Below are 23976 nucleotides of genomic sequence, written 5' to 3'. Positions count from 1 at the left end.
TAAGGCCGAAAAAAGACATTTGTCCATCCAGTTCGGCCTGTCATCCTACAAGTTGATCCAGAGGAAGGCAAAAAAACCCTGTGAGGTAGAAGCCAATTTTCCTCACTTTAGGGGAATAAAAAATTCCTTCCCGACTCCAATCAGGCAATCAGAATAACTCCCTGGATCAACGACCCCTCTCTAGTAGCTATAGCCTGTAATATTATTACACTCCAGAAATACATCCAGGCCCCTCTTGAATTCCTTTATTGTACTCACCATCACCACCTCCTCAGGCAGAGAGTTCCATAGTCTCACTGCTCTTACCGTAAAGAACCCTTTTCTATGTTTGTGTACAAACCTTCTTTCCTCCAAACGCAGAGGATGTCCCCTCGTCACAGTCACAGTCCTGGGGATAAATAGATGATGGGATAGATCTCTGTACTGCCCCCTGATATATTTATACATAGTAATTAGATCTCCCCTCAGTCGTCTTTTTTCTAGGAAGTCAAGGAAGGAAAGCTGTGAACAAAAATGCAGACAGGCGGCTGCAAGGGTTACAGTGTTCTTATAGCACATGTGGTGTAGGGGTATCCATATCAGGAGCTACAGGCCAAGTAGATGAAAGTTATCTGTTCACGTGCAGCATCCCACTTATGTGTGTAAATGGGATTCTTTAAACATCTGCCTATGAATTTGCATTGTATGGTGTTTCCTATTATCAGGCTGGGAATGTCATTGCACCCAGTCGCCCCTAGGTGGTGCTGGCACCACATTATATACAGTACAGACCAAAAGTTTGGACACACCTTCTCATTCAAAGAGTTTTCTTTATTTTCATGACTATGAAGGCATCAAAACTATGAATTAACACATGTGGAATTACATACATAACAAACAAGTGTGAAACACCTGAAAATATGTCATATTCTAGGTTCTTCAAAGTAGCCACCTTTTGCTTTGATTACTGCTTTGCACACTCTTGGCATTCTCTTGATGAGCCTCAAGAGGTAGTCCCCTGAAATGGTCTTCCAACAGTCTTGAAGGAGTTCCCAGAGATGCTTAGCACTTGTTGGCCCTTTTGCCTTCACTCTGCGGTCCAGCTCACCCCAAACCATCTCGATTGGGTTCAGGTCCGGTGACTGTGGAGGCCAGGTCATCTGGCGCAGCACCCCATCACTCTCCTTCATGGTCAAATAGCCCTTACTTTCAAAGTTTTCCCAATTTTTCGGCTGACTGACTGACCTTCATTTCTTAAAGTAATGATGGCCACTCGTTTTTCTTTACTTAGCTGCTTTTTTCTTGCCATAATACAAATTCTAACAGTCTATTCAGTAGGACTATCAGCTGTGTATCCACCTGACTTCTCCTCAATGCAACTGATGGTCCCAACCCCATTTATAAGGCAAGAAATACCACTTATTAAACCTGACAGGGCACACCTGTGAAGTGAAAACCATTTCAGGGGACTACCTCTTGAAGCTCATCAAGAGAATGCCAAGAGTGTGCAAAGCAGTAATCAAAGCAAAAGGTGACTACTTTGAAGAACCCAGAATATGACATATTTTCAGTTGTTTCACACTTGTTTGTTATGTATATAATTCCACATGTGTTAATTCATAGTTTTGATGCCTTCAGTGTGAATCTACAATTTTCATAGTCATGAAAATAAAGAAAACTCTTTGAATGAGAAGATGTGTCCAAACTTTTGGTCTGTACTGTATATAGCTTGGGTGTGTCTAGCTTAGAGCAGATTGTAGAGAAGAACAGGAAGTTAATAGTTAGTGAGAGGAGGAAAAGCAAGTGTATGAAGGAGAGAAACAGGCATCGCCCAACATGTAGTCTGATATTTCTACCCCTTGGTCATGGCCAGGCTAAGAGAGTACACCTAACAAATGCAATAATAATGAAGCAGAAGTGTTTGCCTGCCGCGAGGGGAACACCCTTATTGGATAACTCAAAATATAAAGTAAGCTAATATCATATCCAGTACCAGAGTGCTAGAGTTGGAACTTAAAGGGGTTCTGCAGTTTGTTTTAATTGATGGACTATCCTCTGGATAGATCATCAGCATCTGACCTGCAGGGGTCTGACACCCAGGACCCCTGCCGATCGGCTGTTTGAGAAGGCAGCAGCACTCCATCGCCGCGGCCTTCTCACTGTTTACCGCTGGCCCAGTGACGTCACGACTAGTATCAACTGTCCTGGGCGCGGCTAAGCTCCATTCAAGTGAACAGAGCTTAGCCCCGTCCAGGCCAGTTGATACTAGTCGTGACATCACTGGGCCAGCGGTAAACAGTGAGAAGACCGCGGCGCTGCTGTAGCGCCGCTGCCTTCTCAAACAGCTGATCAGCGGGGGTCCCAGGTGTCGGACCTTCCCGGTCAGATGCTGATGATTTATCCAGAGGATAGATCATCAGTTAAAACAAACTGTAGAACCCCTTTAAAGTAAATCTTCAGTTTGCCTGTAGAGTATCAGCAGTAGAAGAATCCCTCCATTGACAACTGCCACTACCTGATAATAGGATTACAATTGAACTTATTATTACTTATGCTATACAAAAAGCTTTACATTGAAGAACTGTATCAACTGTCTAGAGACTATTGATTTTCAGTAAATGGTTCAACTGGTTTACAACTGACTCCTCATCATTTCCACTACTAAACTCAACATTTGCACCATGCGGTGCTGGCGTCACGAACCAGGGGCCCAGCCACCAAAGCACCTTAAACACCAATTACCAACAAGGGCACCTCAACCAACATCTGGCCGGTGTTCCCTGCAAGAGAGAGTGCCACGGGCGATTTCGTGCTGTCTTCCCATCCACTGCACGTCGGCACCAAGGGACAACTTAACCATGAGGAACTACTATCCTCGGCACCTTATTACTAGTACGCTCATGCACATCACCCCTAGGGTGTCCGGTCGTTGCACATGCACTTTGTCACGGCGGGCGTGCACTCAGTATGACAGATAACGAACCAACCAGGCTCTGGGCGAGAGAAAGGGGAAGGGTCACCTCCTAGCTAATCCCTGACCTCTTTCTCTGCACTGCTCAGCCCATCTACAGATCTTGAAGGTAGATCTGAGATGTCCCCGTGCCTGGGCTGACAAAACCCTGAATTCCCTGAGATGGTGAAGTGGGAAATAGGAGCACTGGGCAGAGGTGAGCTGGAGCAGACAGCCAACCTTCCTTCCTAGCTTCCAAGATCACAATGATGAATATAATCCGCTCAGGGCACTGGGCAGAGGAGCTATTTAAACTAATAACTCCACCCAGTGCACCTGATGAGGGGCGGATCCAGCACGACTCCAAAACAAACACTAAACTCGTGCTGCAATCCTGGTCGACCTCCGCACATCGTCAGAGTGGGGCATGACACACTTGCTGTGACTAGATAGCACATGCATGCTGTACAAAAACTGTACAAAAAGCCCTGGTGTGAAATGACCATAGACGCGGTAGCCTCTACTTTGAAAGTGGACAACTCCAATTAAAAAATAAAATAAAAATGGTGCTAAAAATGACAGCAACAAAAGTTACCAAAACCTGTAAAACACCTCCCCCTGAAAAAAATTATGTGTGCGATACCAGCCTAAATGTAGATTTTTTTTTCTCTGATGAGATTAATGAGATAATGATATACAGTTTTCTTACTTTATTTATGTTATATATATATATATATATATATATATATATATAAAGACTTGATGACTGGGTAGGTGCATAGTTCTCCAGACATGTAGTAGTAACCAGACTCTCTGATTTTAACAGAAGAAGGAATCTTTAGGCCTCTTTCAGATGGGCGAGATTTCCGCGCGGGTGCAATGTGTGAGGTGAACGCATTGCACCCGCACTGAATCCGGACCCATTCATTTCTATGGGGCTGTGCACATGAGTGGTGATTTTCACACATCACTTGTGCGTTGCGTGAAAATCGCAGCATGCTCTACTTTGTGTGTTTTTCACGCAACGCAGGCCCCATAGAAATGAATGGGGCTGTGTGAAAATCGCAAGCATCTGCAAGCAAGTGCGGATGCGGTGCGATTTTCATGCATGGTTGCTAGGAGATGATCGGGATGGGGACCCGATCATTATATAATTTTCCCTTATAACATGGTTATAATGGAAAATAATAGCATTCTTAATACAGAATGCATAGTACAATAGGGCTGGAGTGGTTAAAAAAAATAATAATAATTTAACTCGCCTTAATCCACTTGTTCGCGCAGCCCGGCTTCTCTTCTGTCTTCTTCTTTGCTGTGCAGGAGGAAAAGGACCTGTGGTGACGTCACTGCGCTCATCACATGGTCCGTCACATGATCCATCACCATGGTGATGGATCATGTGATGGACCATGTGATGAGCGCAGTGACGTCACCACAGGTCCTTTACCCAGGTCCTGAAGAAAGAAGACAGAAGAGAAGTCGGGCTGCGCGAACAAGTGGATTAAGGTGAGTTAAATTTTTATTTATTTTTTTAACCCCTCCAGCCCTATTTTAGTAAGCATTCTGTATTAAGAATGCTAATATTTTCGCTTATAACCATGTTATAAGGGAAAATAATTCAATCTACACAACCTTGAACCCAAACCTGAGCTTCAGTGAAGAAGTTCGGGTCTGGGTACCACATTCAGTTTTTTATCACGCACGTGCAAAACACATTGCACCCGCGCGATAAAAACTGAACAACGGAACGCAATCGCAGTCATAACTGACTGCAATTGCATACCGACTTGCGCGGGTTTGCCGCAATGCACCCGGGACGCATCCTGAGCCAAAATGTGACGCCCGTGTGAAAGAGGCCTTAGACAAAGAGTCTGGATTTATCCTTTTCTTGTATACTGCAAATGATATCCTTCTAATGAGAACAAGACTGGTTTGCTCAATTATTATATCTTGACATAACTCCCTTAGGGCAGATTTTTTGTCTCTAACAAGGGCTGATCGATGATATGCAAGTTGATTGGCACCCATTATAATGTTCATTTTCACTTTACAGTAGTTGGAAGGAGTTGATCAAGAGATCGTTAATACAATCATTCATAACCCCCCTCTTCTCATACATTCTATATTATTATGTCAGCAGCGCATCAAGTAATAATTTTTTTGACTGCAGACAAGATGTGACTAGCTGAAAAATAGGGGTCGTAATTTGAAATAAGAGTAAGACCCCGTTCACACGACTGTATTTTTGATCTGGATCTGATTTGCTTTTTTTTTGCGGATTGGATGCGGACCCATGAATTTCAATGGGTCAGTAAAAAATGCGGACAGCACACCGTGTGCTGTCCTCATCCGTATGTCTGTTCCGCAATCCCACAAAAGAGAGAGAAGATCTTATTCATGTCTGTTTTGCAGACAAGAATACGCATTGTGAGAATCGGTCTGCAAAAAAAACGATGCAGCACGAACGCCACGCGGATGTCATCCGTATTTTTTACTGTCATGTGAATGCACCCGAATAGTGATCATTTAGCTGATCATCACTCTGTGCAAAATGGAGCGTATTGCTGCATTTAGAATTTAGATTATACCAGCTCACATGGGGTTAACTGTAAGGGGTGTCAATATGACAGTTACACTTGGGCCTTAATGGGGCCCAACATCCACTCTGACAGATAGAATGACATCATTACTGTAAATGACACTTTTGCGCTGCAATCTGGCGTATATCTGATAGTAAGTGACCCCCATAGTACTTATGTTCACTTCTATATAGGAGTGAGCAGTGAGGGAAAAAGAATTAACCCCAGCTATCTTCACAGACAGCGCTGCCCTGTACTGTGAAGACAGATATACCATAGCAACTTCATTTAGGGCCAATTCACACTGAGTTTTCTGTGGCTGATTTTGAAGCATTTCTGCCTCGAAATCAGCTACAAAAATGCCTCGAAACAGCATCTGATTTATTTCAATGAGAGGCAGCACTGAATCTCCCATTGAAATGAATGGGAAACTAAAAAAAAGCAGCTCCATGTAAATCCATGCATTTTTTTTGTGCGTTTTCCTGTATTTTTTTGGTTTGGATCCATGCCAAAAAACTTGAGTTGAAAATAAAGCTTTGTTTTGAGCACCCATTGGTTAAAAAAAAAAGAAGAAGAAAAGACGCGTCAAAAAAACACATCCAACCAACACAAACAAAAACATGCTGAAAAAATTCATATTCAGCGTGTTTTCAAAATCTGTCGTGTGAACATCCTCTTAGAGAGTTCTGCTAAGGGACATTTCAGGGAAAGTTTTCTCATAAGGCTAGATGCTCACGACCGTATGTATTTTGTGGTCCGCAAATTGCGAATTTTCCAAAAAAAAGGATGACGTCTGTATGGCATCCGTTTTTTTTTGCGGATCCATTGTAACAATGCCTATCCTTGTCCGCAAAATGGACAAGAATAGGACATGTTCCATTTTTTTTGTGGGGCTAGCGGGAACAGAGCAACGGATGGGGAGATGGGGACAGCACACGGAGTGCTGTCCGCATATTTTGCGGCCCCATTGAAGTAAATTGGTCCGCACCCGAGCCGCAAAAAATGCGGCTCAGATGCGGAGCCAAAGCACGTTCGTGTGCATGTAGCCTTAATGTACAAGTTCTCTAAATAAAGCACATTAGAAGAATGTTCCATATCTCTGTCCCTAAGCCTTAGAAGAAAAAAATGGTAGTTACTCTTTAAAAGTTTTATTCCTTATTAAAATTTTATTTCCTAGACTTTCTTTCCATGTCTAGTCCGTGCGCATTAGCGGTGATAGGTATAATTATCACCATGATGCTATGTCATTAAAAATGCAGTTGCTTATTTACTAATCGATGTCTACTGCAAATAAATCACCGCAAACAAGTGCAGCTCCTATGATGTGTGAAATAAATCTTCAGCATATACCTGCTGATTATTAATATGAGCATCTGGGTAGCAGATTTATTGACTTCAGGAGGAAAGTGCAACTCTAGCAATTCATGTACAAAATAAGGTGCCATAACATGCATCGGAGGCAGAATATGGGATATGATTAGAGGTAAATAGCAATGGTTTTGGGGTTCACTTCACACGATACACAAATGCTACTTTTACATTAGCGTTAGCAGGGTCCGGCAGCAGGGTCCATTATAGTGAATGGAGCTGGAGCGGACTTCTGGCGGCACACATGGGCTAGCGTTAGTACAGATCCGGATCTGTACTAATGCTAGCCCATGTGTGCCGCCAGAAGTCCGCTCCAGCTCCATTCACTATAATGGGCACGGGCCAGAGTTCTGGCCGCAGCACGGCAAACAAGCTTCCGTTTTTGTCCAGCTGCCTCTCGACATGTTTGCCGGGCTGCAGCCGCATCTCCCGCCTGTCCCTATTATAGTTAATTGGGCCAGAGCTGACTTCCGGCGGCACACATGGGCTAGCGTTAGTATGGATCCTGCAGGCTGTTCCCCGGAAAAGCCTGCCGTACCCTGCTAACGCTAACGTGAAAGGAGCCTAATCTGGTTTTGTGCACTGAGTATAGAATAGAGGAAGGTGCCCTCTACATGGCATAGCTGCTGGGTCTAGGCACACCTAGACCAGCAATGCCTGTGACTAGTCTACCAAGAGAAGGCTGCATTTCTAGTTATCAGGGATACTATGAAAAGCCCAGTTATTAAACTGTACTGCACCAATATTTGTAGATTAGGCTGCTAGTTTCACACTAGAGCTAAAATATTCTGGCAGAGGCTGTTCTGATAGAGGAACAGAATTCCGGAGTTCAACATATCTGCCATAACCAGATACCTTTCCCCGCTGTAGAACATTGACTACAATGAGACCTGACAGGGATCTGGCCTATTTCTGGCATTATTGGCGGGATTTAGCCGGACAATGTTTGCAGCGGTATTTGTCAGGTTGTATGTCGGTACTGATGCCAGAAACAGGCTGTGTACTATAGTTAATGGGGCCTCGAGGTGCTCCAGCGATTTCCGGCAATGAACATTTTAGCGCTGGTGTGAATCTAGCCTTAGGGCTCATTCACATGACCCAATCAATGAGTCCGCATCCATTCCACAATTTTGCGGAACAGGTGCGGACCCATTCATTTCAATGGCCCCGCAAAACATATAGCGTAATTGCGTCCACAATTGCGTACAAAAATAGGTATTTTCTATGATAGTGGCGGCCATGTGCGGTCCGCAAATGGTGAATCCGCAAAACACTACGGTCGTGTGAATGCGCCCTTAGCCCGACAAATAAAAAATTTAAGGCTATGAACTCACCAGATACACAGAATTGCTAAAAACGATTCTAGTCAAAGTAGTCACTGAAGAGTTAATGTGTAATTACCTCTAGTATAGTCCTTGAGTTGTCCTCTCATAGCATTTGTTAAATATTCTGATCAATCACCTCTTTGTCATAAGTCTGGGTGACAACAAAAACGATGTCATTATAGCTTACTTGGGTTGTCTGTCACCCAGGTTTTCGAGAGTTTGGATGACGAGCAGACTTGCCAGATGAGAGTCAGCTATCTTTCCCTGAAACAGCTAAACAGAATCCTAATGAGGGGACAACCGAAGGGCTTACAGTTAGAGTGTTTTCACACATACCAGGTGGCATTGGTATTGTGCCACACTACCACACAATTATCGCACACTCTTTACCATGCGTTCTGCTGTTTTGTACTTCAGTTTTTGGTTGCATGGCTGCTAAAGGCACTCACTCACTGGTAGAAGATGTGCTGCCAATACTGCACTGCAAAACCGCAGCATTAGGTGGTAAAACGTGCATGCTGTTACCCGTGCTCTGCAAAACTGGTTCCATTTGATGCGTGTGATAACACCCTTAGGCCTCATGAACACGACTGTTGTGCGGTCGTTCCATGATTGGGGACAGCAGTTTGCGGTCCCCAATGCACAGGCAACATCCATGCGGAGGCCGGGACGGATCAAGACCCATTCAACTTAAATGGGTCTGTGAATTTTCCGCACCGTAAAAAAAAATAGAACATGTTCTATTTTTTTGCAGTGCGGAGGAACGGACAGAAACACTACGGACTTCCGTGGAGTTCCGTGCCTCCGTTCCGCACCGCAGTTCCAGATTGCGGACCCATTCAATACGGCCATGTGCATGAGGCCTTAGGGATATTTCACATGAGTGTGCCCCTTGCAGGAATCACACTCCATGTGAGAGTGGGATTGTGCGATCTGGACTACAGAAGCACATGACATTATCATGATTGATAAGACTGTGCCTCTGTGTGACCTTCCTGACATAAAGCTGTCAGTGTGATTCTGTTACAGAAAGGTCAGGCAGAGGCACAGTGTTATCAATCATGATTATGCCGTGTGCTTTCTAAGTCCAGAACACATGATCCCTCTATCGCACGAGGCATGATTCCTGCAAGGGACACTCTCGTGTGAAAGAGCCCTTAGACTTGTGATGGCTAACCTCTGGCACTCCAGCTGTGGTAAAAATACAGATGTAGCAGGGTTAACACACAAACTCTTAACTCAAATTTCTTAAAGGGTTTCTATCACTTCGTTTGACATATTTAGCTGTCAGACACTAGCGATCCGCTAGTGTCTGCTCTAACAAACCATCCTAATATAATAGGTTTTGGGGCAGCCGTTTCGCTAAAAAAAGAACTTATATCTATATGCTAATGAGCCTCTAGGTGCTATGGGGGCGTCATTAGCACCTAGAGGCTCCGTCTACCTTCATAAACTGCCGCCGCCCAGCGCGTCCCTCCAGCCCGCCCATCTCCTGCTGAATGCAATCCTCCCCGTGAGCGTATGTATTCGGCGCATGCGCAGTGAATGTCTGACCGCTTCCCTGCTCAGACATCTCCACTGCGCCTGCGCCGATGACATCATAGTGCTCCGAGGAACAGGCGCAGTAGAGATGTCTTAGCAGGGAAGCGGTCAGACATTCACTGCGCATGCGCCGAACAGAGACGCGCACGGGAAGGATCGCATTCAGCAGGAGATGGGCGGGCTGGAGGGACGCGCTGGGCGGCGGCAGTTTATGAAGGTAGACGGAGCCTCTAGGTGCTAATGACGCCCCCATAGCACCTAGAGGCTCATTAGCATATAGATATAAGTTCTTTTTTTAGCGAAACGGCTGCCCCAAAACCTATCATATTAGGATGGTTTGTTAGAGCAGACACTAGCGGATCGCTAGTGTCTGACAGCTAAATATGTCAAACGAAGTGATAGAAACCCTTTAACTCATCGCGTTATCTTGAAACAAAAGCCATTTAAAAGCAATTGAAGGTGTTTGCTTAACGCATTTAGTTTAGATAACACGTCTCAGAAAGCATGTGCGTTAACTCTACTACATCTGTACAACTCCCAAAATGCATGCTTGCTTGGCTGCTCTCAGAACTCCATAGAACTGAATGAAGCATGCTGGGAGTCATAGTTTCACCACAGCTGGAGTGCCGGAGGTTAGCTATCACTGCCTTAGACTATTCTAAAAATCTACTGTGAATATGCATGTGTTGCTGATGTTACCCACTGCATAGCAAGTGCAGAGAAAAATCTGCAATAGATATGGCATGCTGTAGATTTGAGTCTGCAGCATGCATATAGGATTTTGGTAAAGCCCATTCGCATACATTCTACGGGGCCTGAGTTGCATCCCTTAAAATGCTACAAACCTATTCATAAACCCCTGCAAAGGTCTGTGACTAGCGGGTGGCACTAGGCTTAGGATAGAAAAAGTTATGTGGGACAAGCTATAATCAGGAGCTGCTAATATTCTAGAGGTCATCAAACAGAACCCAGCATTTCAAAATCCAGTGGAGCTCTGTAAGGGCTCATGCCCACGACCGTGGGACAGCCGCATGCGGATCGCGGACCCATTCACTTGAATGGGGTCCGTGATCTGCATCCTACGGTCCGCACCGCAAAAAAGTGCATGCACTACTTTTTTGCAGAAACACCACGGAAGCACTCCGTTGTGCTTCCGTGGGGTTCCAATTCATGCTTCAGAACCGCATCTCTGGATTTGTGGACCTATTCAAGTGAATGGGTCCGCATCCGTGATGCGAAATGCACACTGCTGGTGACCCGTGTATTGCAGAACCGCCATATGCGGTCCGCAGCACAGGCACGGAGCCCTTACGTTCGTGGGCATGAGCCCTAAGGCTGGGTTCACATCACATTTCCCTTTCAGTTTAACGTATACAAAAAACATATACGTTATATGGATGCCTCAGATATACAGTGGCATCCATTCACATAGAGTTCCATTGTAAAAAAAAAAAAAGTATACTTTTTTTACCATAGTAAAAAAAAAATTTTTTTTTTTTCACTGGACTGTGCAGGATACAAGAATGTGGTGTGCTGCGTTTTTGTATCATTTTTTTCCGTGTACAGTCAAACGGAAGCATAAAACGTGATGTTAACCCACCCATGTTTTTCATGGCCATTTTGCATCAGTTTGTGCATCCATTTTCTGGCCGTGTGTCAGTTTTAATGTCCGTTTTGTATCCGTTTCGCATCAGTTTTTCATGTCCTTTGAAAACAGACATGAAAAATGGATGAATTTGTTTGGCAGTTATTTCTAGACCCACCCTTCTGAGAACACCCACAGGATGGTAGGCCCCCAGCTAAAATAATGTCCCCCATAGTGTAGGATTTTTTTTTTCTTGCTGCCCCCAGCTTTTATAATGCCCCCATGTAGGCCCCCAGCTAAAATAATTTCCCCCATAGAGTAAGAATTTTTTTTTACTGCCCCCAGCTTTAATAATGCCCCCTATTTTGGCCCCAGCTAAAATAATGTCTTCCAAGGTGTAAATAATTTTTTTATATTGCCCCCAGCTTTAATAATAGGCCTCCAGCTAAAATAATGTCCCCGTAGTGTATGATTATTTTTTTTAAATAATGTCATAGTGTAGGAATTATTTTTTTAATGTCCCCAGCTTTAATAATGCCCCCAATGTAGGGCCCCATCTTAAATAATTTCCCCCATGGTTTAAATAAAGCCCCCATAATGGCCCATTTTTTTTTTATTTTACAAAAAAAAACTCACCTTATCCACTTGCTCGTGCTGCAGTAGTCTCTTCTCTCTTCACTGAACGGGACCTGCCAAAGGTGCACACTCCCACGTAGTTGCGTCAACACGCATATCGCAGGTCCTTCGGCAGGTCCTGAAGAGAAAAGAGACTGCCGCACTGCGAGCAAGTGGATGAGGTGAGTTTTTTTTTAACCCCTCCTGGGTAAAGTGTACCAGTTTTTAACAGCCATTAGATTGGTGCACACTTGTCAATCGGCCGTTAAAAACAGTCCCATTGATTTCAATGGGTCCATCTGACCGTGAAAACGGCCAAAAATAGGACATGTCCTATTTTTGGCTGGACGCTATTCACTGGCCGTTGAAAGAGCGGCCATGTGAATAGCCCCATAGACTTTTATTGGTGCTAAAAATGGTCGTGTGACAGTCGTTACTTAGACGGCCGTCACACGGCTATTATTCACTCTCGTGTGCATGAGGCCTAATCATAGCAACCAGACATCTGTGTCCAGCTGCCCTGTGTATTCACACTAATGACTTCTAATATCTGATGGTTGTAGGTAAGATCATGCCGTTATAACATGTAGCATGCTTAGCTCTATAGGCATATTATTTGCTATTAACCTCTCATTTTCTTCTCTTTTATCCATTGCATGCTTCTAAAGAGGACAATATGGAGGACAATGCAGTACGGGGTAAGGTTTTAACTATCCAGCATCAGTTGAGTTGTAATGTGTGTAGAGTTTCCAGTAAATGTGATTACTCTGAAGTACCAGAGTCCCCACCCTTCCAAGAATTAGAGACAGCGGAAAACATCATAGGATTTTAATGAGCGTATAAACATCTGCTACTAAGACGCGTTGAGCTCATCCCATCATAAATGTCTTATTTACTGGAAACATGGCTACTTTCTTGTTAATGATGGGATCTAATAACTGCTCTTCCAGATGTTTGCACGAAATTGACTGGTAAATAAAGTGAAGGGACAACATTATCAACTTTGCATATTAATTTGGCAGATTGTCCTGTATTGGCAAAGTGCACATCTGTCATACAGAGATGTTTTATGTCTGGAGAATAAAAACAGATTGTTATATATGAAACACATAACCTCTCGTTTTGTTTCCTTCTCACTGAGACAAGTGGTTTCATCATGGACATATTGTTTTGCATGGAGCAGCAATGAGCTCATACAATGTTTGATAGGTGAAAAGCCTACACTATACCCACTGGGTACTGATCTGCCAATTGTTCACCATGTTATTTCAGTGGGACAGTGCAAAAATATGCAATTTTCTATGTACAGGCAAGCAAGCAGAGATTTCCTTGCCTTGCAAAGACATTGGGAGAGATGTGGTGTGCCGAAGCTGGTACAGAGGAAGAGCAGAGTAGTTGCCCTGGAAGGCAATCAACTCACTAGTTCCAATTTCCAAAGGAACTATGAAAAACTAGAGGCGGAATCTGATATTTTTTATGTTGATACATCTCTCCTTACAGTTTACTTGGACTGCCTGAATTTGTCTCGCTTCATTTATTTGCTGCATGGCCACTTGTACAATGAAGCCATGCTGTGGGCATTCTGCTGCATATGGTGCTCTGGAGGCATTTGTGTGCAACCAGATTTAAAATGACAGCACACAGGATTTTCTAATGTCCTGGCTGTTTATCAGATGATGATCTTGATGCAGATCATGGTCCTACACCACTTTGGTACCTGAACAATTGATCTAAAAAGGTGTTCCAAACCTACTCAATAAAATACAATGACTAACTTCTTGGTATGTTACATACACATCTACTAGATGTAGCGGTCAGGGGATAAAAAGACCGCAGGGCAGGATTCAAATACAGTACAGCAGACAAGGAGGCTGAAGCAGATACCCGCTTTATTAAAGGGCAAAGAATAACGTCCGGAAAATCGTATTAACAGTATTGTGCCGATGCACCAGAGGCGCAATTGACAAAGGACAGAAACAGTGTAATCAGGTTTACATAAATCTACAGGAAGGATAACTGAACTTTTCATCCAAACAAAATGCGCTCTAAACAGCAAACACAAAAAAAATGCAAGCTACTCTCCTCTAATATTCTACTGTCTGTCCCTGCTAACCAGGGCATGTTTCTCAAACGCACTTACTAAGTCTCCTGCTCTATGTCCTACCACAGATTAGCACCGGTGCACACTCACAGTTCTGCTTGTTTTGGTCTGGCACGTGAAGGCAAGTGCAGTCTGGCTCCTGATCCGGTCGCTTGCTTGTCCCAGCGCGGTCTTTTCCTCTCTCTCTCTAGATTGCAGGTGCAGGCATCCACATAGTTGAGCTCTGACAGGAGTAACCCGTCCTGTCACAGGTCTCTGAATTGAACACTTTGCTCCTCTGGAACACACTTTTCAGTCTCTGTTGATCTGTCCCACAGCAGCCAGGAAAAATCACTTTATAGTCCCTGTAGCTCTGTCCCACAACAGCAGACTCTCTCTGTACACCTCAGCAAGGACATATCACTCCAGCTCTCTCTGCTCTGCAACTTCAACTCATCCTACATCCTCTGGAACCAACAACTTTCATTTCTCTCTTACTCAGCGACACAGTGGCCTCTTGTGGCCGGAAGAAGGAATAACAGTCTGTGTGAAATAGTATCACTGGAAAATGCGACTTAAAGGGAACCTGTCACCAGTTTTATGGTGTCCTAACTAAGGGCAACATAAATAAGTGACTGATTCTCTTAGCAAAAAGCTGGGTCACTTTCTTTAATTGACCCAGTCAATCTGCCAACATCTTGTATTGAAAAGCTCCAGCTGATAATGATGAGTCATGAATATTTTTGAGCTCCTGACTCTCCCCGCCCACCTGCTGCTGAATGACAGTTTTTTTTCCATATGAATCAGCAGCAGGTGGGCAGAGGAGTGGCTATAGCTCTGAATTAAATATACGCTGGACTCAATGACATCACGCTGGACTCAAATCAGCTCATTAGCATGCGGCATCTTTGTGTGTATATTATGAGGTAACCATCTGTCACACCAGTAATTGAATACATCTAAGGTACTTTTTAGTAGTTAATGATTGTATATAATTAGTTAGATTATAATCAAATATCCACATGACAGGTTCCCTTTAAATACTTCTAGGGGCTGACCCTTACATGCCTCCCCACTTAAAGGTGTCATTCCTTGGCCTTGCTATATAGACCATGAAAAAATGAATGGTTAATACAACTTCTAAACAGCAGTACAACATTGTCCACAATACATACAGGTGGACCAAAATAACTTATCGTCAGCGTACCTGTTTGGTGGAACCCCTGCAGTAAGCCTACTGGATCTCCGGAGGTCTTGACTATCTGTTAAGACCGGACTCTCCCCACTGGGAGCTGCCAAGCTAGAGTCATCCACTGCAGTAGGAGATTCAGGTATGGTCGAGGGTTCCTCCTCATTGCGAGCCGGTACTGCTTCTGTGGCAGTAGCTTCATCACCTGCGGCCTGGGAACTTTCCTCAGTGTTAGGAACGGCCCACCAGTCTTCACTATTGTTTTCATCAGGGATAATAAAGTCTGAGGACGGGACAGAAGGAGGTGTCCTCTGAGCAGGTGTGGGATCTTCAGACTGGCATGACCATAGCATATTCCTATGTAGAGTCCTTGAGTCAAACTCCTAATTTTCAACCCATACTTCGTAGACCGGATAATTGGGGTACACTCTCTTGATCACTTTGTATGGCTGTACTTCCCAACGCTGGCTCAACTTGCCTCTGGGCCATTTCTCTTGCACCATTACCTGGTAAGTCCAAGGAAGGTCTTCAGCTCCCACAGTGTTCTGGGCAGTAGCCATTGTCGTATTGCAGCCACTTTGTCTTGGGACGGCAGCACTCTGTCTTGGGACACCGTATGGCCCAAGTACTCGATCTCCCTCTTGAAGAGATGACACTTCTTTGGCTTTACCTTTAGGCCATGGGCTCGCAGTCACTCGAGTACTTGCCCTAGTCAATTCAGGTGTTCTTGCAAAGTAGCGGAGTCCACATAGGCTCTGTCCATTTCATGATGAACCCTGTCACATTTTGCAGCATGTCCTGCTCTTAGGACATCAGGACTGATGAAGCATCTGGAAGAAAGCTGCTCTTCACATGCTGCTCAGGAGATTTGCCAACTCATCTGCGAGTCTGGAAGGTCTTACTTTTTCCAGGAGTCTCCTGTATGTTCCAGAAGAGTTGACATGAATAGTAACTAAGAAACTCCAGTAACAACCTCATTCACAATTAGGGATCAAATTTTAAAGTGTACCTCAGTTTTCAAAAGAAAGGTTTGTATAATGACTGCTTCTTTGTACTATCATAACTGTGAAGATTTTTTTAGCCTTCCCTTTTTTAGCCATATTATTCCCTGTTTCAGTTGCACAGCTAGATGCATTTCACTCAGAAGCAGGGGGTGTCTCCCTTCTGTGAAATCTGCCAGCAATCTATAGCTGTGATGTACTTTGTCTTACTCCCCCCTATTTGGTTTTCTGCTCTATAGCTCAAAGAACAGATAAAGAAGTTACAAACACATAGGAGGCTCCTATAACCTTCAAAAACGGCGTAGAATCAATTCTTTCATCAGGCTCAGCGAATTTTGATTTACTGTGAGCTGTCTTTTGTGTCCCTGTTACTAGTGATAGATCTTGCTGGACAATAGGCAGTGGACTGCAAGTTAAGTGAAAGTGAGACCCCTAGTTGCCATGACTACAGCTTTTTTCAATTGGATACAGGCAGATTTTTTTTTAAAATAAAGCGATTTAGAAATTTGCTAGTTTGTAACACAGTAACATACTGTAGTAACATAGTTTGTAGACCATTCTATATTATATAAAATTGTGGGAAACTACAGTGACTCATTTTAAGTCACAGAAATGTCTGCAACAAATATCTCATCTGAAAACATACTCCTAGGTCTCAAAAGAATGTTGTTGTTCCATAGGAAAAGTAATCAGTGGTAATAATGAGGACTGCACTAGCAAGAGCTGACATTTTTTCACAGGATGGCTACCTGTGTACAGCAGCTTAAAGACACTTGGTCGATAAGTGAAATTGAAAATCAACTCACATTTGGTATCTTTTCACTGCTATGTATACGTCAGGTAATTGTGCACTGAACCATCTGTAAGCTGTTCTCCAAGGATAGAAACAGAATTCAGTACTTCAAAGTGGAGTAAATTGTTCTGTCAGCTATATCAGATCAGCTTTTAACCATAGCAACAAGGGGATACATATATGTGTGCATACCTGAAATTCAAATAAACCATATTAGAAATAAAATATCAATAATACATACAAACATTCGAAGACACTTGGTATGGGGTACAACTCAACATTTAACAAAAAACAAAGCACTAGAATGCTTTGTCTGATCCCCCACCAAGGTTATTAGAGGTAGAGGTGGGAGTGGAGATTATAGGTTGTTTGAGGGTAAATTGGATTTGATTGGGAATCATTGTGTTGGAATGTTGACCCTAATCATATGGAATCTGGTTGGATTTCTGACAAAATTCTATGACTGAACTACTCAGGGATGCAAAGCATTAGAATAATATAAAAAAAATATGTGGTTTGATCTAAAAAAAAATGCTTGTGAGCAGTAGACATAATTCAAAGCCAGAATACAAAGAGGTTTCACTGACTTTTCAATTGCTGACTGATATGACTGATGGTAACCTGTAATTTGACAATGGGTGGCCAAACTGGTGGCCAAAATTTCCATAAGGGTGTGTTTGTGTGCATAATATGTAGGGGAAATTAAAAAAAAATTATATCTTAATGTATGATGGACTTCTTTATCTGCTCTTTATGGCAGGTAGTATAGCAATATGTAAGGTTACCATTTTAATTGTACAGTCATTGCTATTTATTACCTATATGAGGAAAGATAAGAAATTTAAAAATGTTTGAAAACTGACATCCATATTACCATTATTTTTAATGCTAAAGTTTTGTTATATATAGCTCTTGTTGCTTATCCGGGGTCATCATATAATGAGATACCTGCTGCTTTAGCTGAATCTTCTAAGATAATCTCCAATAGAAAAACTAAAAAATCTCCGTTCTAACCAAACGCTACATAAAAGAGTTAGTCATTTCTAAGGTTTTTTTTCAGGTGAACGACAGCGGATACCATTCTATTCCTCAGAGACAATTTCATTATCAAGTTAAGGGGATTTGTGATGACTTAGGTTCTATAAGACTACAAGCCCAGTAGACTGGGCTAAGCAATTCAAATTCTAATACCTATATCTAACCAGCCAACAGGTAAAGTACAGAAACAGGAATCACAACCGTTATTCTTTTTATTGCCATTAAACTTTGCACTTTAGGTCACAATCTGCTACATGCATAATACGCCAAAGTGGACACATACAGAAGCTATGTCCTGTCAGATACCTAAAGACAATGATGAGGGTAATGTTTGAGACTTTCCATAAGTAATTTTAAACCTTATTATTTAAATATACTTATAATTAACCCCTGAAGAATGAATCCTATTTTTGCCTTAAAGATGCAGCCTAATCTGACATGTACCATAAGTGGTAATTTTGGAACGCCTTTACATATCCAAGCATTGTATTTTCATGACATTCTGTAATTTATGTTAGTGGAAAATTTGGGTTTTGTTTTTGTCTAACAAAATCTGCAATTTAACAAAAATTTGGAAAATTTAGCAATTTTCAAGATTTAAAACTGTATGCTTTTAAAACAGACATAACGCACTAAAGGTTCATTTTACCATTTTCCATGTGTCTGCTTTTTTGTTGACATAATATTTTTAAAGTACCTCTATTTTTGGCATGCACTAGAGGATGCTTATAATTGTAGCAGCAATTTTAAAAATTTTCAGGAAAATTTCCAAATCCTATATTTTTTTTAGAGACCAATTCAGTTCTAAAGTGACTTTGAGAGGCATGTATATTAGAACCCCCTGTAAATCACCCCATTTTAAAATCTTCACCCCTCAAAGTATTCAAAATGAGATTTAGGACATTTGTTTACAGGTGTTTCACAGGAATTATTGCAAAATGTGAGGCAATTTATTTTTTCTTGCAGATTTTCATTTTCTATTTATTTTGAACACAGCAGGTGATAAAAATGGAATAAATACATATTAAATACATTGAACGCATTAGCTTGATCTTGCGGTGTTTAGAAATATTCCATATGTGGCTCTAGATTAACTAAAATACCGGCCTCAGAATTGAAGGAGCATCTTGTGGATTTTGGATCTCTGTTTTTTAGAAAGTTTTTTTAGGCACTGTTTCAGGTTTGCAAATGCCTTGAGGTTCTAAAATATGAGAAAAATCTCCAAAAGGCCCCATTTTGTAAACTACACCTTTCAAGGATTGATATGGGGTGCAGTGAGCATTGTGACCTCACAGATTTTTCATATCTGAAGAATTAAATGGTGGGGATCGCCACTAGCACCTATCTCGGCCATTGCAGTGGGGTGTCTGTTACAGTTGACACCTGCTGTTCATGCAAATCAGTTTTTGAGCTGAGCCCTCTCCATGCTGTAAATGTACAGCATGGTCCTCTAATGTAGTGCTTCCTAGGCTACATAGTCATGGCATGGAGCAGTAAGGGGTTAAAGGAGCATAGTTCATTTACAAGTATATCTGTCAACCAACAAGGTGGTCGTCTGTTTATAGTTTTATAATCTCATATTACTGAAAAATGCATTTCTCCACTTATCAGGTTCCTCTCCTCTGAACTACCTCCTGCATTGATTACTCACTGTAAAATTCTGTGATAAAATCCATACAAAAAAGTCAGTACACTGAGAAATCAGGTTACAGCTGCTACTCATAGAAATCTAAGGTGAGGGAGAAGTAGGAGTGAGCAGCTGCAGAGAGACACACTGACACAGAGAGAAAGAAAGAGACATAGGTTTATAAAGACACAGCTGTTGCTTCTACTGTCTCGCCCTAGTGTTGGATTCGTAGAAACACTGCTTGTTATTGCTAAATAATGTCCTCCATACTGCCGTTGCTGCTAATGTGCAGTGTTCCCTCTAAGCCTTGGCAGCTGATGAGTGGGGTCGGCTCAGAGCTGGGCACAGCGCCATCAAAGGTGGGCGATAGGATAACCTAAAATAATTGTCACATTAAAGAGCATACAGTGTAACCTCTGCACCATCCATACAATACAGTATAATCCCTGCAAAATGCTGTGTAATATACAGTATAATCCCTACACCATGCTGTACAGAATACATTATAATTCCTGCACCGTGCCGTACAATATATAGTATAGTTCAAACACCATGCTTTACAATATACAGTATAATTCCTGCACCATGCTGTACAGTATAAATTATAATCCCTGCACCATGCTGTGTAATATACATTATAATCCCTGCACTATGCTGTGTAATATACATTATAATCCCTGCACCATGCTATATAATATACATTATAATCCATACACCATACAGTAAAATATAAAGTATAATCCATACACCATGCTGTACATTAACATTATAATTCCTGCACAATGCTGTATAATATACATTATAATTAGAGATGAGTGAATGTTTAAAAAAAAAAAATCGGGAAAAATGTGGTTCGATCCGAATATATTTTTGCCGAATTACGTTAAAAAAAACTGCTAAGAGCCTCTATAGTGGTGTAGAACACTGTGCCTTGTAGTAATGCACATAGGGGGTCTGCTTTGGTAGTGAAATAATACTGTGAGTCCGTATGACATGCATGTCTTGCATGTCTTCTGTGTTTTGTACCCACTCCTGCTTTTAGCTTCCAAATCTTAAGCCAATTCTGATGTGACCATACAGGCCTTACAGCTGCTACACAGACAGTATCCGTTGTGCGTCTCATTTTTCCTTCCTTCTGACAGATCAGAAGAAAGGTCAAGTAAATGCTGATGTCAGCCAGGCCGAAAGGCAAAATAGTGGCCCAGTTATGACCTATGACATAGTGGTGAGGTGAAAGCAGCATGAGGAGACCACAGAGTGGCCCAATGACAGAGTCTGAAGGTTGCGGCAGCATCAGGAGGCCACAGACTGGCACAACAACAAAAGAATGTGGAGGTGGCAGCAGCATGAAAAGGCCACAGAGTAGCATGATAACAAGATATTGTGGAGGGGGCCGCAGCATGAAGAGGCCACAGAGTAGCATGATGACGAGATATTGTGGAGGTGGCAGCAGCATGAGGAGGCCACAGAGTGGCACGACGACAAAGTGTGGAGGTGTCAGCAGCATGAGGAGGCCAGAGTAGCACGACGACGAGAGATTGTAGAGGTGGCAGCAGTATGAGGAGGCCACCGAGTGGCACAATGCCAAAGTCTGGAGTTGGCAGCAGCATGAGGAGACCACAGAGTAGCCCAATGACAGAGTGTGGAGGCAGCAACGGCAGCAGCAGCATCAGGAGGAGGCTACAGAGTGGCACAATGACAGAGTCTGGAGGTGGCGGCAGCAGCAGCATCAGGATAAGGCCACTAAGTGGCACAATGACAGAGAATGGAGTTGGCAGCAGCATGAGGAGACCACAGAGTGGCCCAATGACAAAGCGTGGAGATGGCATGCGTTAGCAGCATCAGGAGGAGGCCACCGACTGGCACAATGAAAGAGTCTGGAGTTGGCAGCAGCATGAGGAGACCACAGAGGTGCCCAATGACAGAGTGTGTAGGTGGCGGCAGCAGCAGCATCAGGAGGAGGCCACAAAGTGGCAGAAAGACAGAGTCTGGAGGTGGCGACAGCAGCATCAGGAGGATACCACAGAGTGGCTAGGTGACAGTGTGGAGATGGCAGCAGCAGCAAGATCAGAAGACCACAGAGTGGCAAGGTGACAGTGTGGATATGGCAGCAGCATCAGGATACCACAGAGTGGCAAGGTGACATAGTGGTGTGGAGATGGCAGCAGCAGCATCAGGATAACACAGAGTGGCAAGGGGACATAGTGTGGATAAGGCAGCAGCAAGAGGATACCACAGAGTGGCAAGGTGACATAGTGTGGTGTAGGCAGCAGCATCAGGAGACCACAGAGTAGCAATGTGACATAGTGTGGAGATGCCAGCAGCAGCATCAGGATACAGAGTGGCAATATGACATAGTGTGGAGATGGCAGCAGCATCAGGATAACACATAGTGGCAAGGTGACAGCGTGGATAAGGCAGCAGCAGGAGGATACCACAGAGTGGCAAGGTGACATAGTGTGGTGAAGGTAGCAGCACCAGGAGACCACAGAGTAGCAACGTGACATAGTGTGGAGATACCAGCAGCAGAAGAGTCAGGATACCATACAGTGGCAAGGTGACATAGTGTGAATATGGCAGCAGCAGTATCAGGAGACCACAGAGTGGTAAGGTGACTTAGTGTGGAGATGGCAGCAGCAGGATCAGAACACCACAGAGTGGTAAGGTGACATATTGTAAAGTCGGCAGCAGCAGGATAACACAGAGTGGCAAGGTGACATAGTGTGGTGAAGGCAGCAGCATCAGGAGACCACAGAGTAGCAACATGACATAGTATGGAGATGCCAGCAGCAGCAGGATCAGAAGACCACAGAGTGGCAAGGCGACATAGCGTGGAGTCGGCAGCAGCAGCAGGATACCACAGAGTGGCAAGGTGACATAGTGTGGATATGGCAGCAGCATCAGGATACCACAGAGTGGTAAGGTGACATAGTGTGTTGATGGCAGCAGCAGGATCAGAACACCACAGAGTGCCAAGGTGACATAGTGTGGAGTCGGCAGCAGCAGCAGGATAACACAGAGTGACAAGGTGACATAGTGTGGATATGGAAGCAGCAGCAGCATCAGGATACCACAGAGTGGCAAGGTGACATAGTGTGGAGATGGCAGCAGCAGCATCAGGATAACACAGAGTGACAAGGTAACATAGTGTGTATAAGGCAGCAGCAGGAGAATACCACAGAGTGGCAAGGTGACATAGTGTGGTGAAGGCAGCAGCATCAGGAGACCACAGAGTAGCAACGTGACATAGTGTGGAGATGCCAGCAGCAGGATCAGAAGACCACAGAGTGGCAAGGTGACATAGTGTGTAGTCATCAGCAGCAGCAGGATACCACAGAGTGGTAAGGTGACATAGTGTGGATATGGCAGCAGCAGCATTAGGATACCACAGAGTGGCAAAGTGACATAGTGTGGAGATGGCAGCAGCAGCATCAGGAAACACAGAGCGGCAAGGTGACATAGTGTGGATAAGGCAGCAGCAGTATCAGAAGACCACAGAGTGGCAAGGTGACATAGTGTGGAGTCGGCAGCAGCAGCAGGATACCACAGAGTGGCAAGGTGACATAGTGTGGATATGGCAGCAGCAGCATCAGGATACAGAGTGGCAAGGTGACATAGTGTGGAGATGGCAGCAGCAGCATCAGGATAACACAGAGTGGAAAGGTGACAGTGTGGATAAGGCAGCAGCAGGAGAATACCACAGAGTGGCAAGGTGACATAGTGTGGTGAAGGCAGCAGCATCAGGAGACCACAGAGTAGCAACGTGACATAGTGTGGAGATGCCAGCAGCAGCAGTATCAGAAGACCACAGAGTGGCAAGGTGACATAGTGTGGATATGGCAGCAGCATCAGAATACCACAGAGTGGCAAGGTAACATAATGTGGAGATGGCAGCAGACGCATCAGGATACCACAGAGTGGCAAAGTGACATAGTGTGGATTAGGCAGCAGCAGGAGGACACCACAGAGTGGCAAGGTGACATAGTGTGGATATGGCAGCAGCATCAGAATACCACAGAGTGGCAAGGTAACATAATGTGGAGATGGCAGCAGACGCATCAGGATACCACAGAGTGGCAAAGTGACATAGTGTGGATAAGGCAGCAGCAGGAGGATACCACAGAGTAGCAACGTGACATAGTGTGGAGATGCCAGCAGCAGGATCAGAAGACCACAGAGTGGCAAGGTGACATAGTGTGGTGAAGGCAGCAGCATCAGGAGACCACAGAGTAGCAACGTGACATAGTGTGGAGATGCCAGCAGCAGCAGTATCAGAAGACCACAGAGTGGCATGGTGACATAGTG

At 43.7% G+C, this 23976-nt stretch overlaps 1 protein-coding gene across 1 annotated transcript in view; it reads left to right on the top strand.

The window, feature by feature from the left end:
- The window catches only part of GPC6 (glypican 6), a 1575810-nt gene that overhangs the window by 1465602 nt on the left and 86232 nt on the right, over positions 1-23976 (top strand). The window contains exon 9 of the mRNA XM_040422335.1: positions 12612-12641. Within this exon, the coding sequence (XP_040278269.1) occupies positions 12612-12641 (30 nt within the window). The remainder of the gene's footprint in view (positions 1-12611; positions 12642-23976) is intronic.

The sequence above is a fragment of the Bufo bufo genome, chromosome 3 (genome assembly GCF_905171765.1).
Source record: "Bufo bufo chromosome 3, aBufBuf1.1, whole genome shotgun sequence".
Lineage (NCBI taxonomy): Eukaryota > Metazoa > Chordata > Amphibia > Anura > Bufonidae > Bufo > Bufo bufo.
Note: the sequence above shows the minus strand (reverse complement) of the source record. Positions and strands in the feature narration are given on the sequence as shown.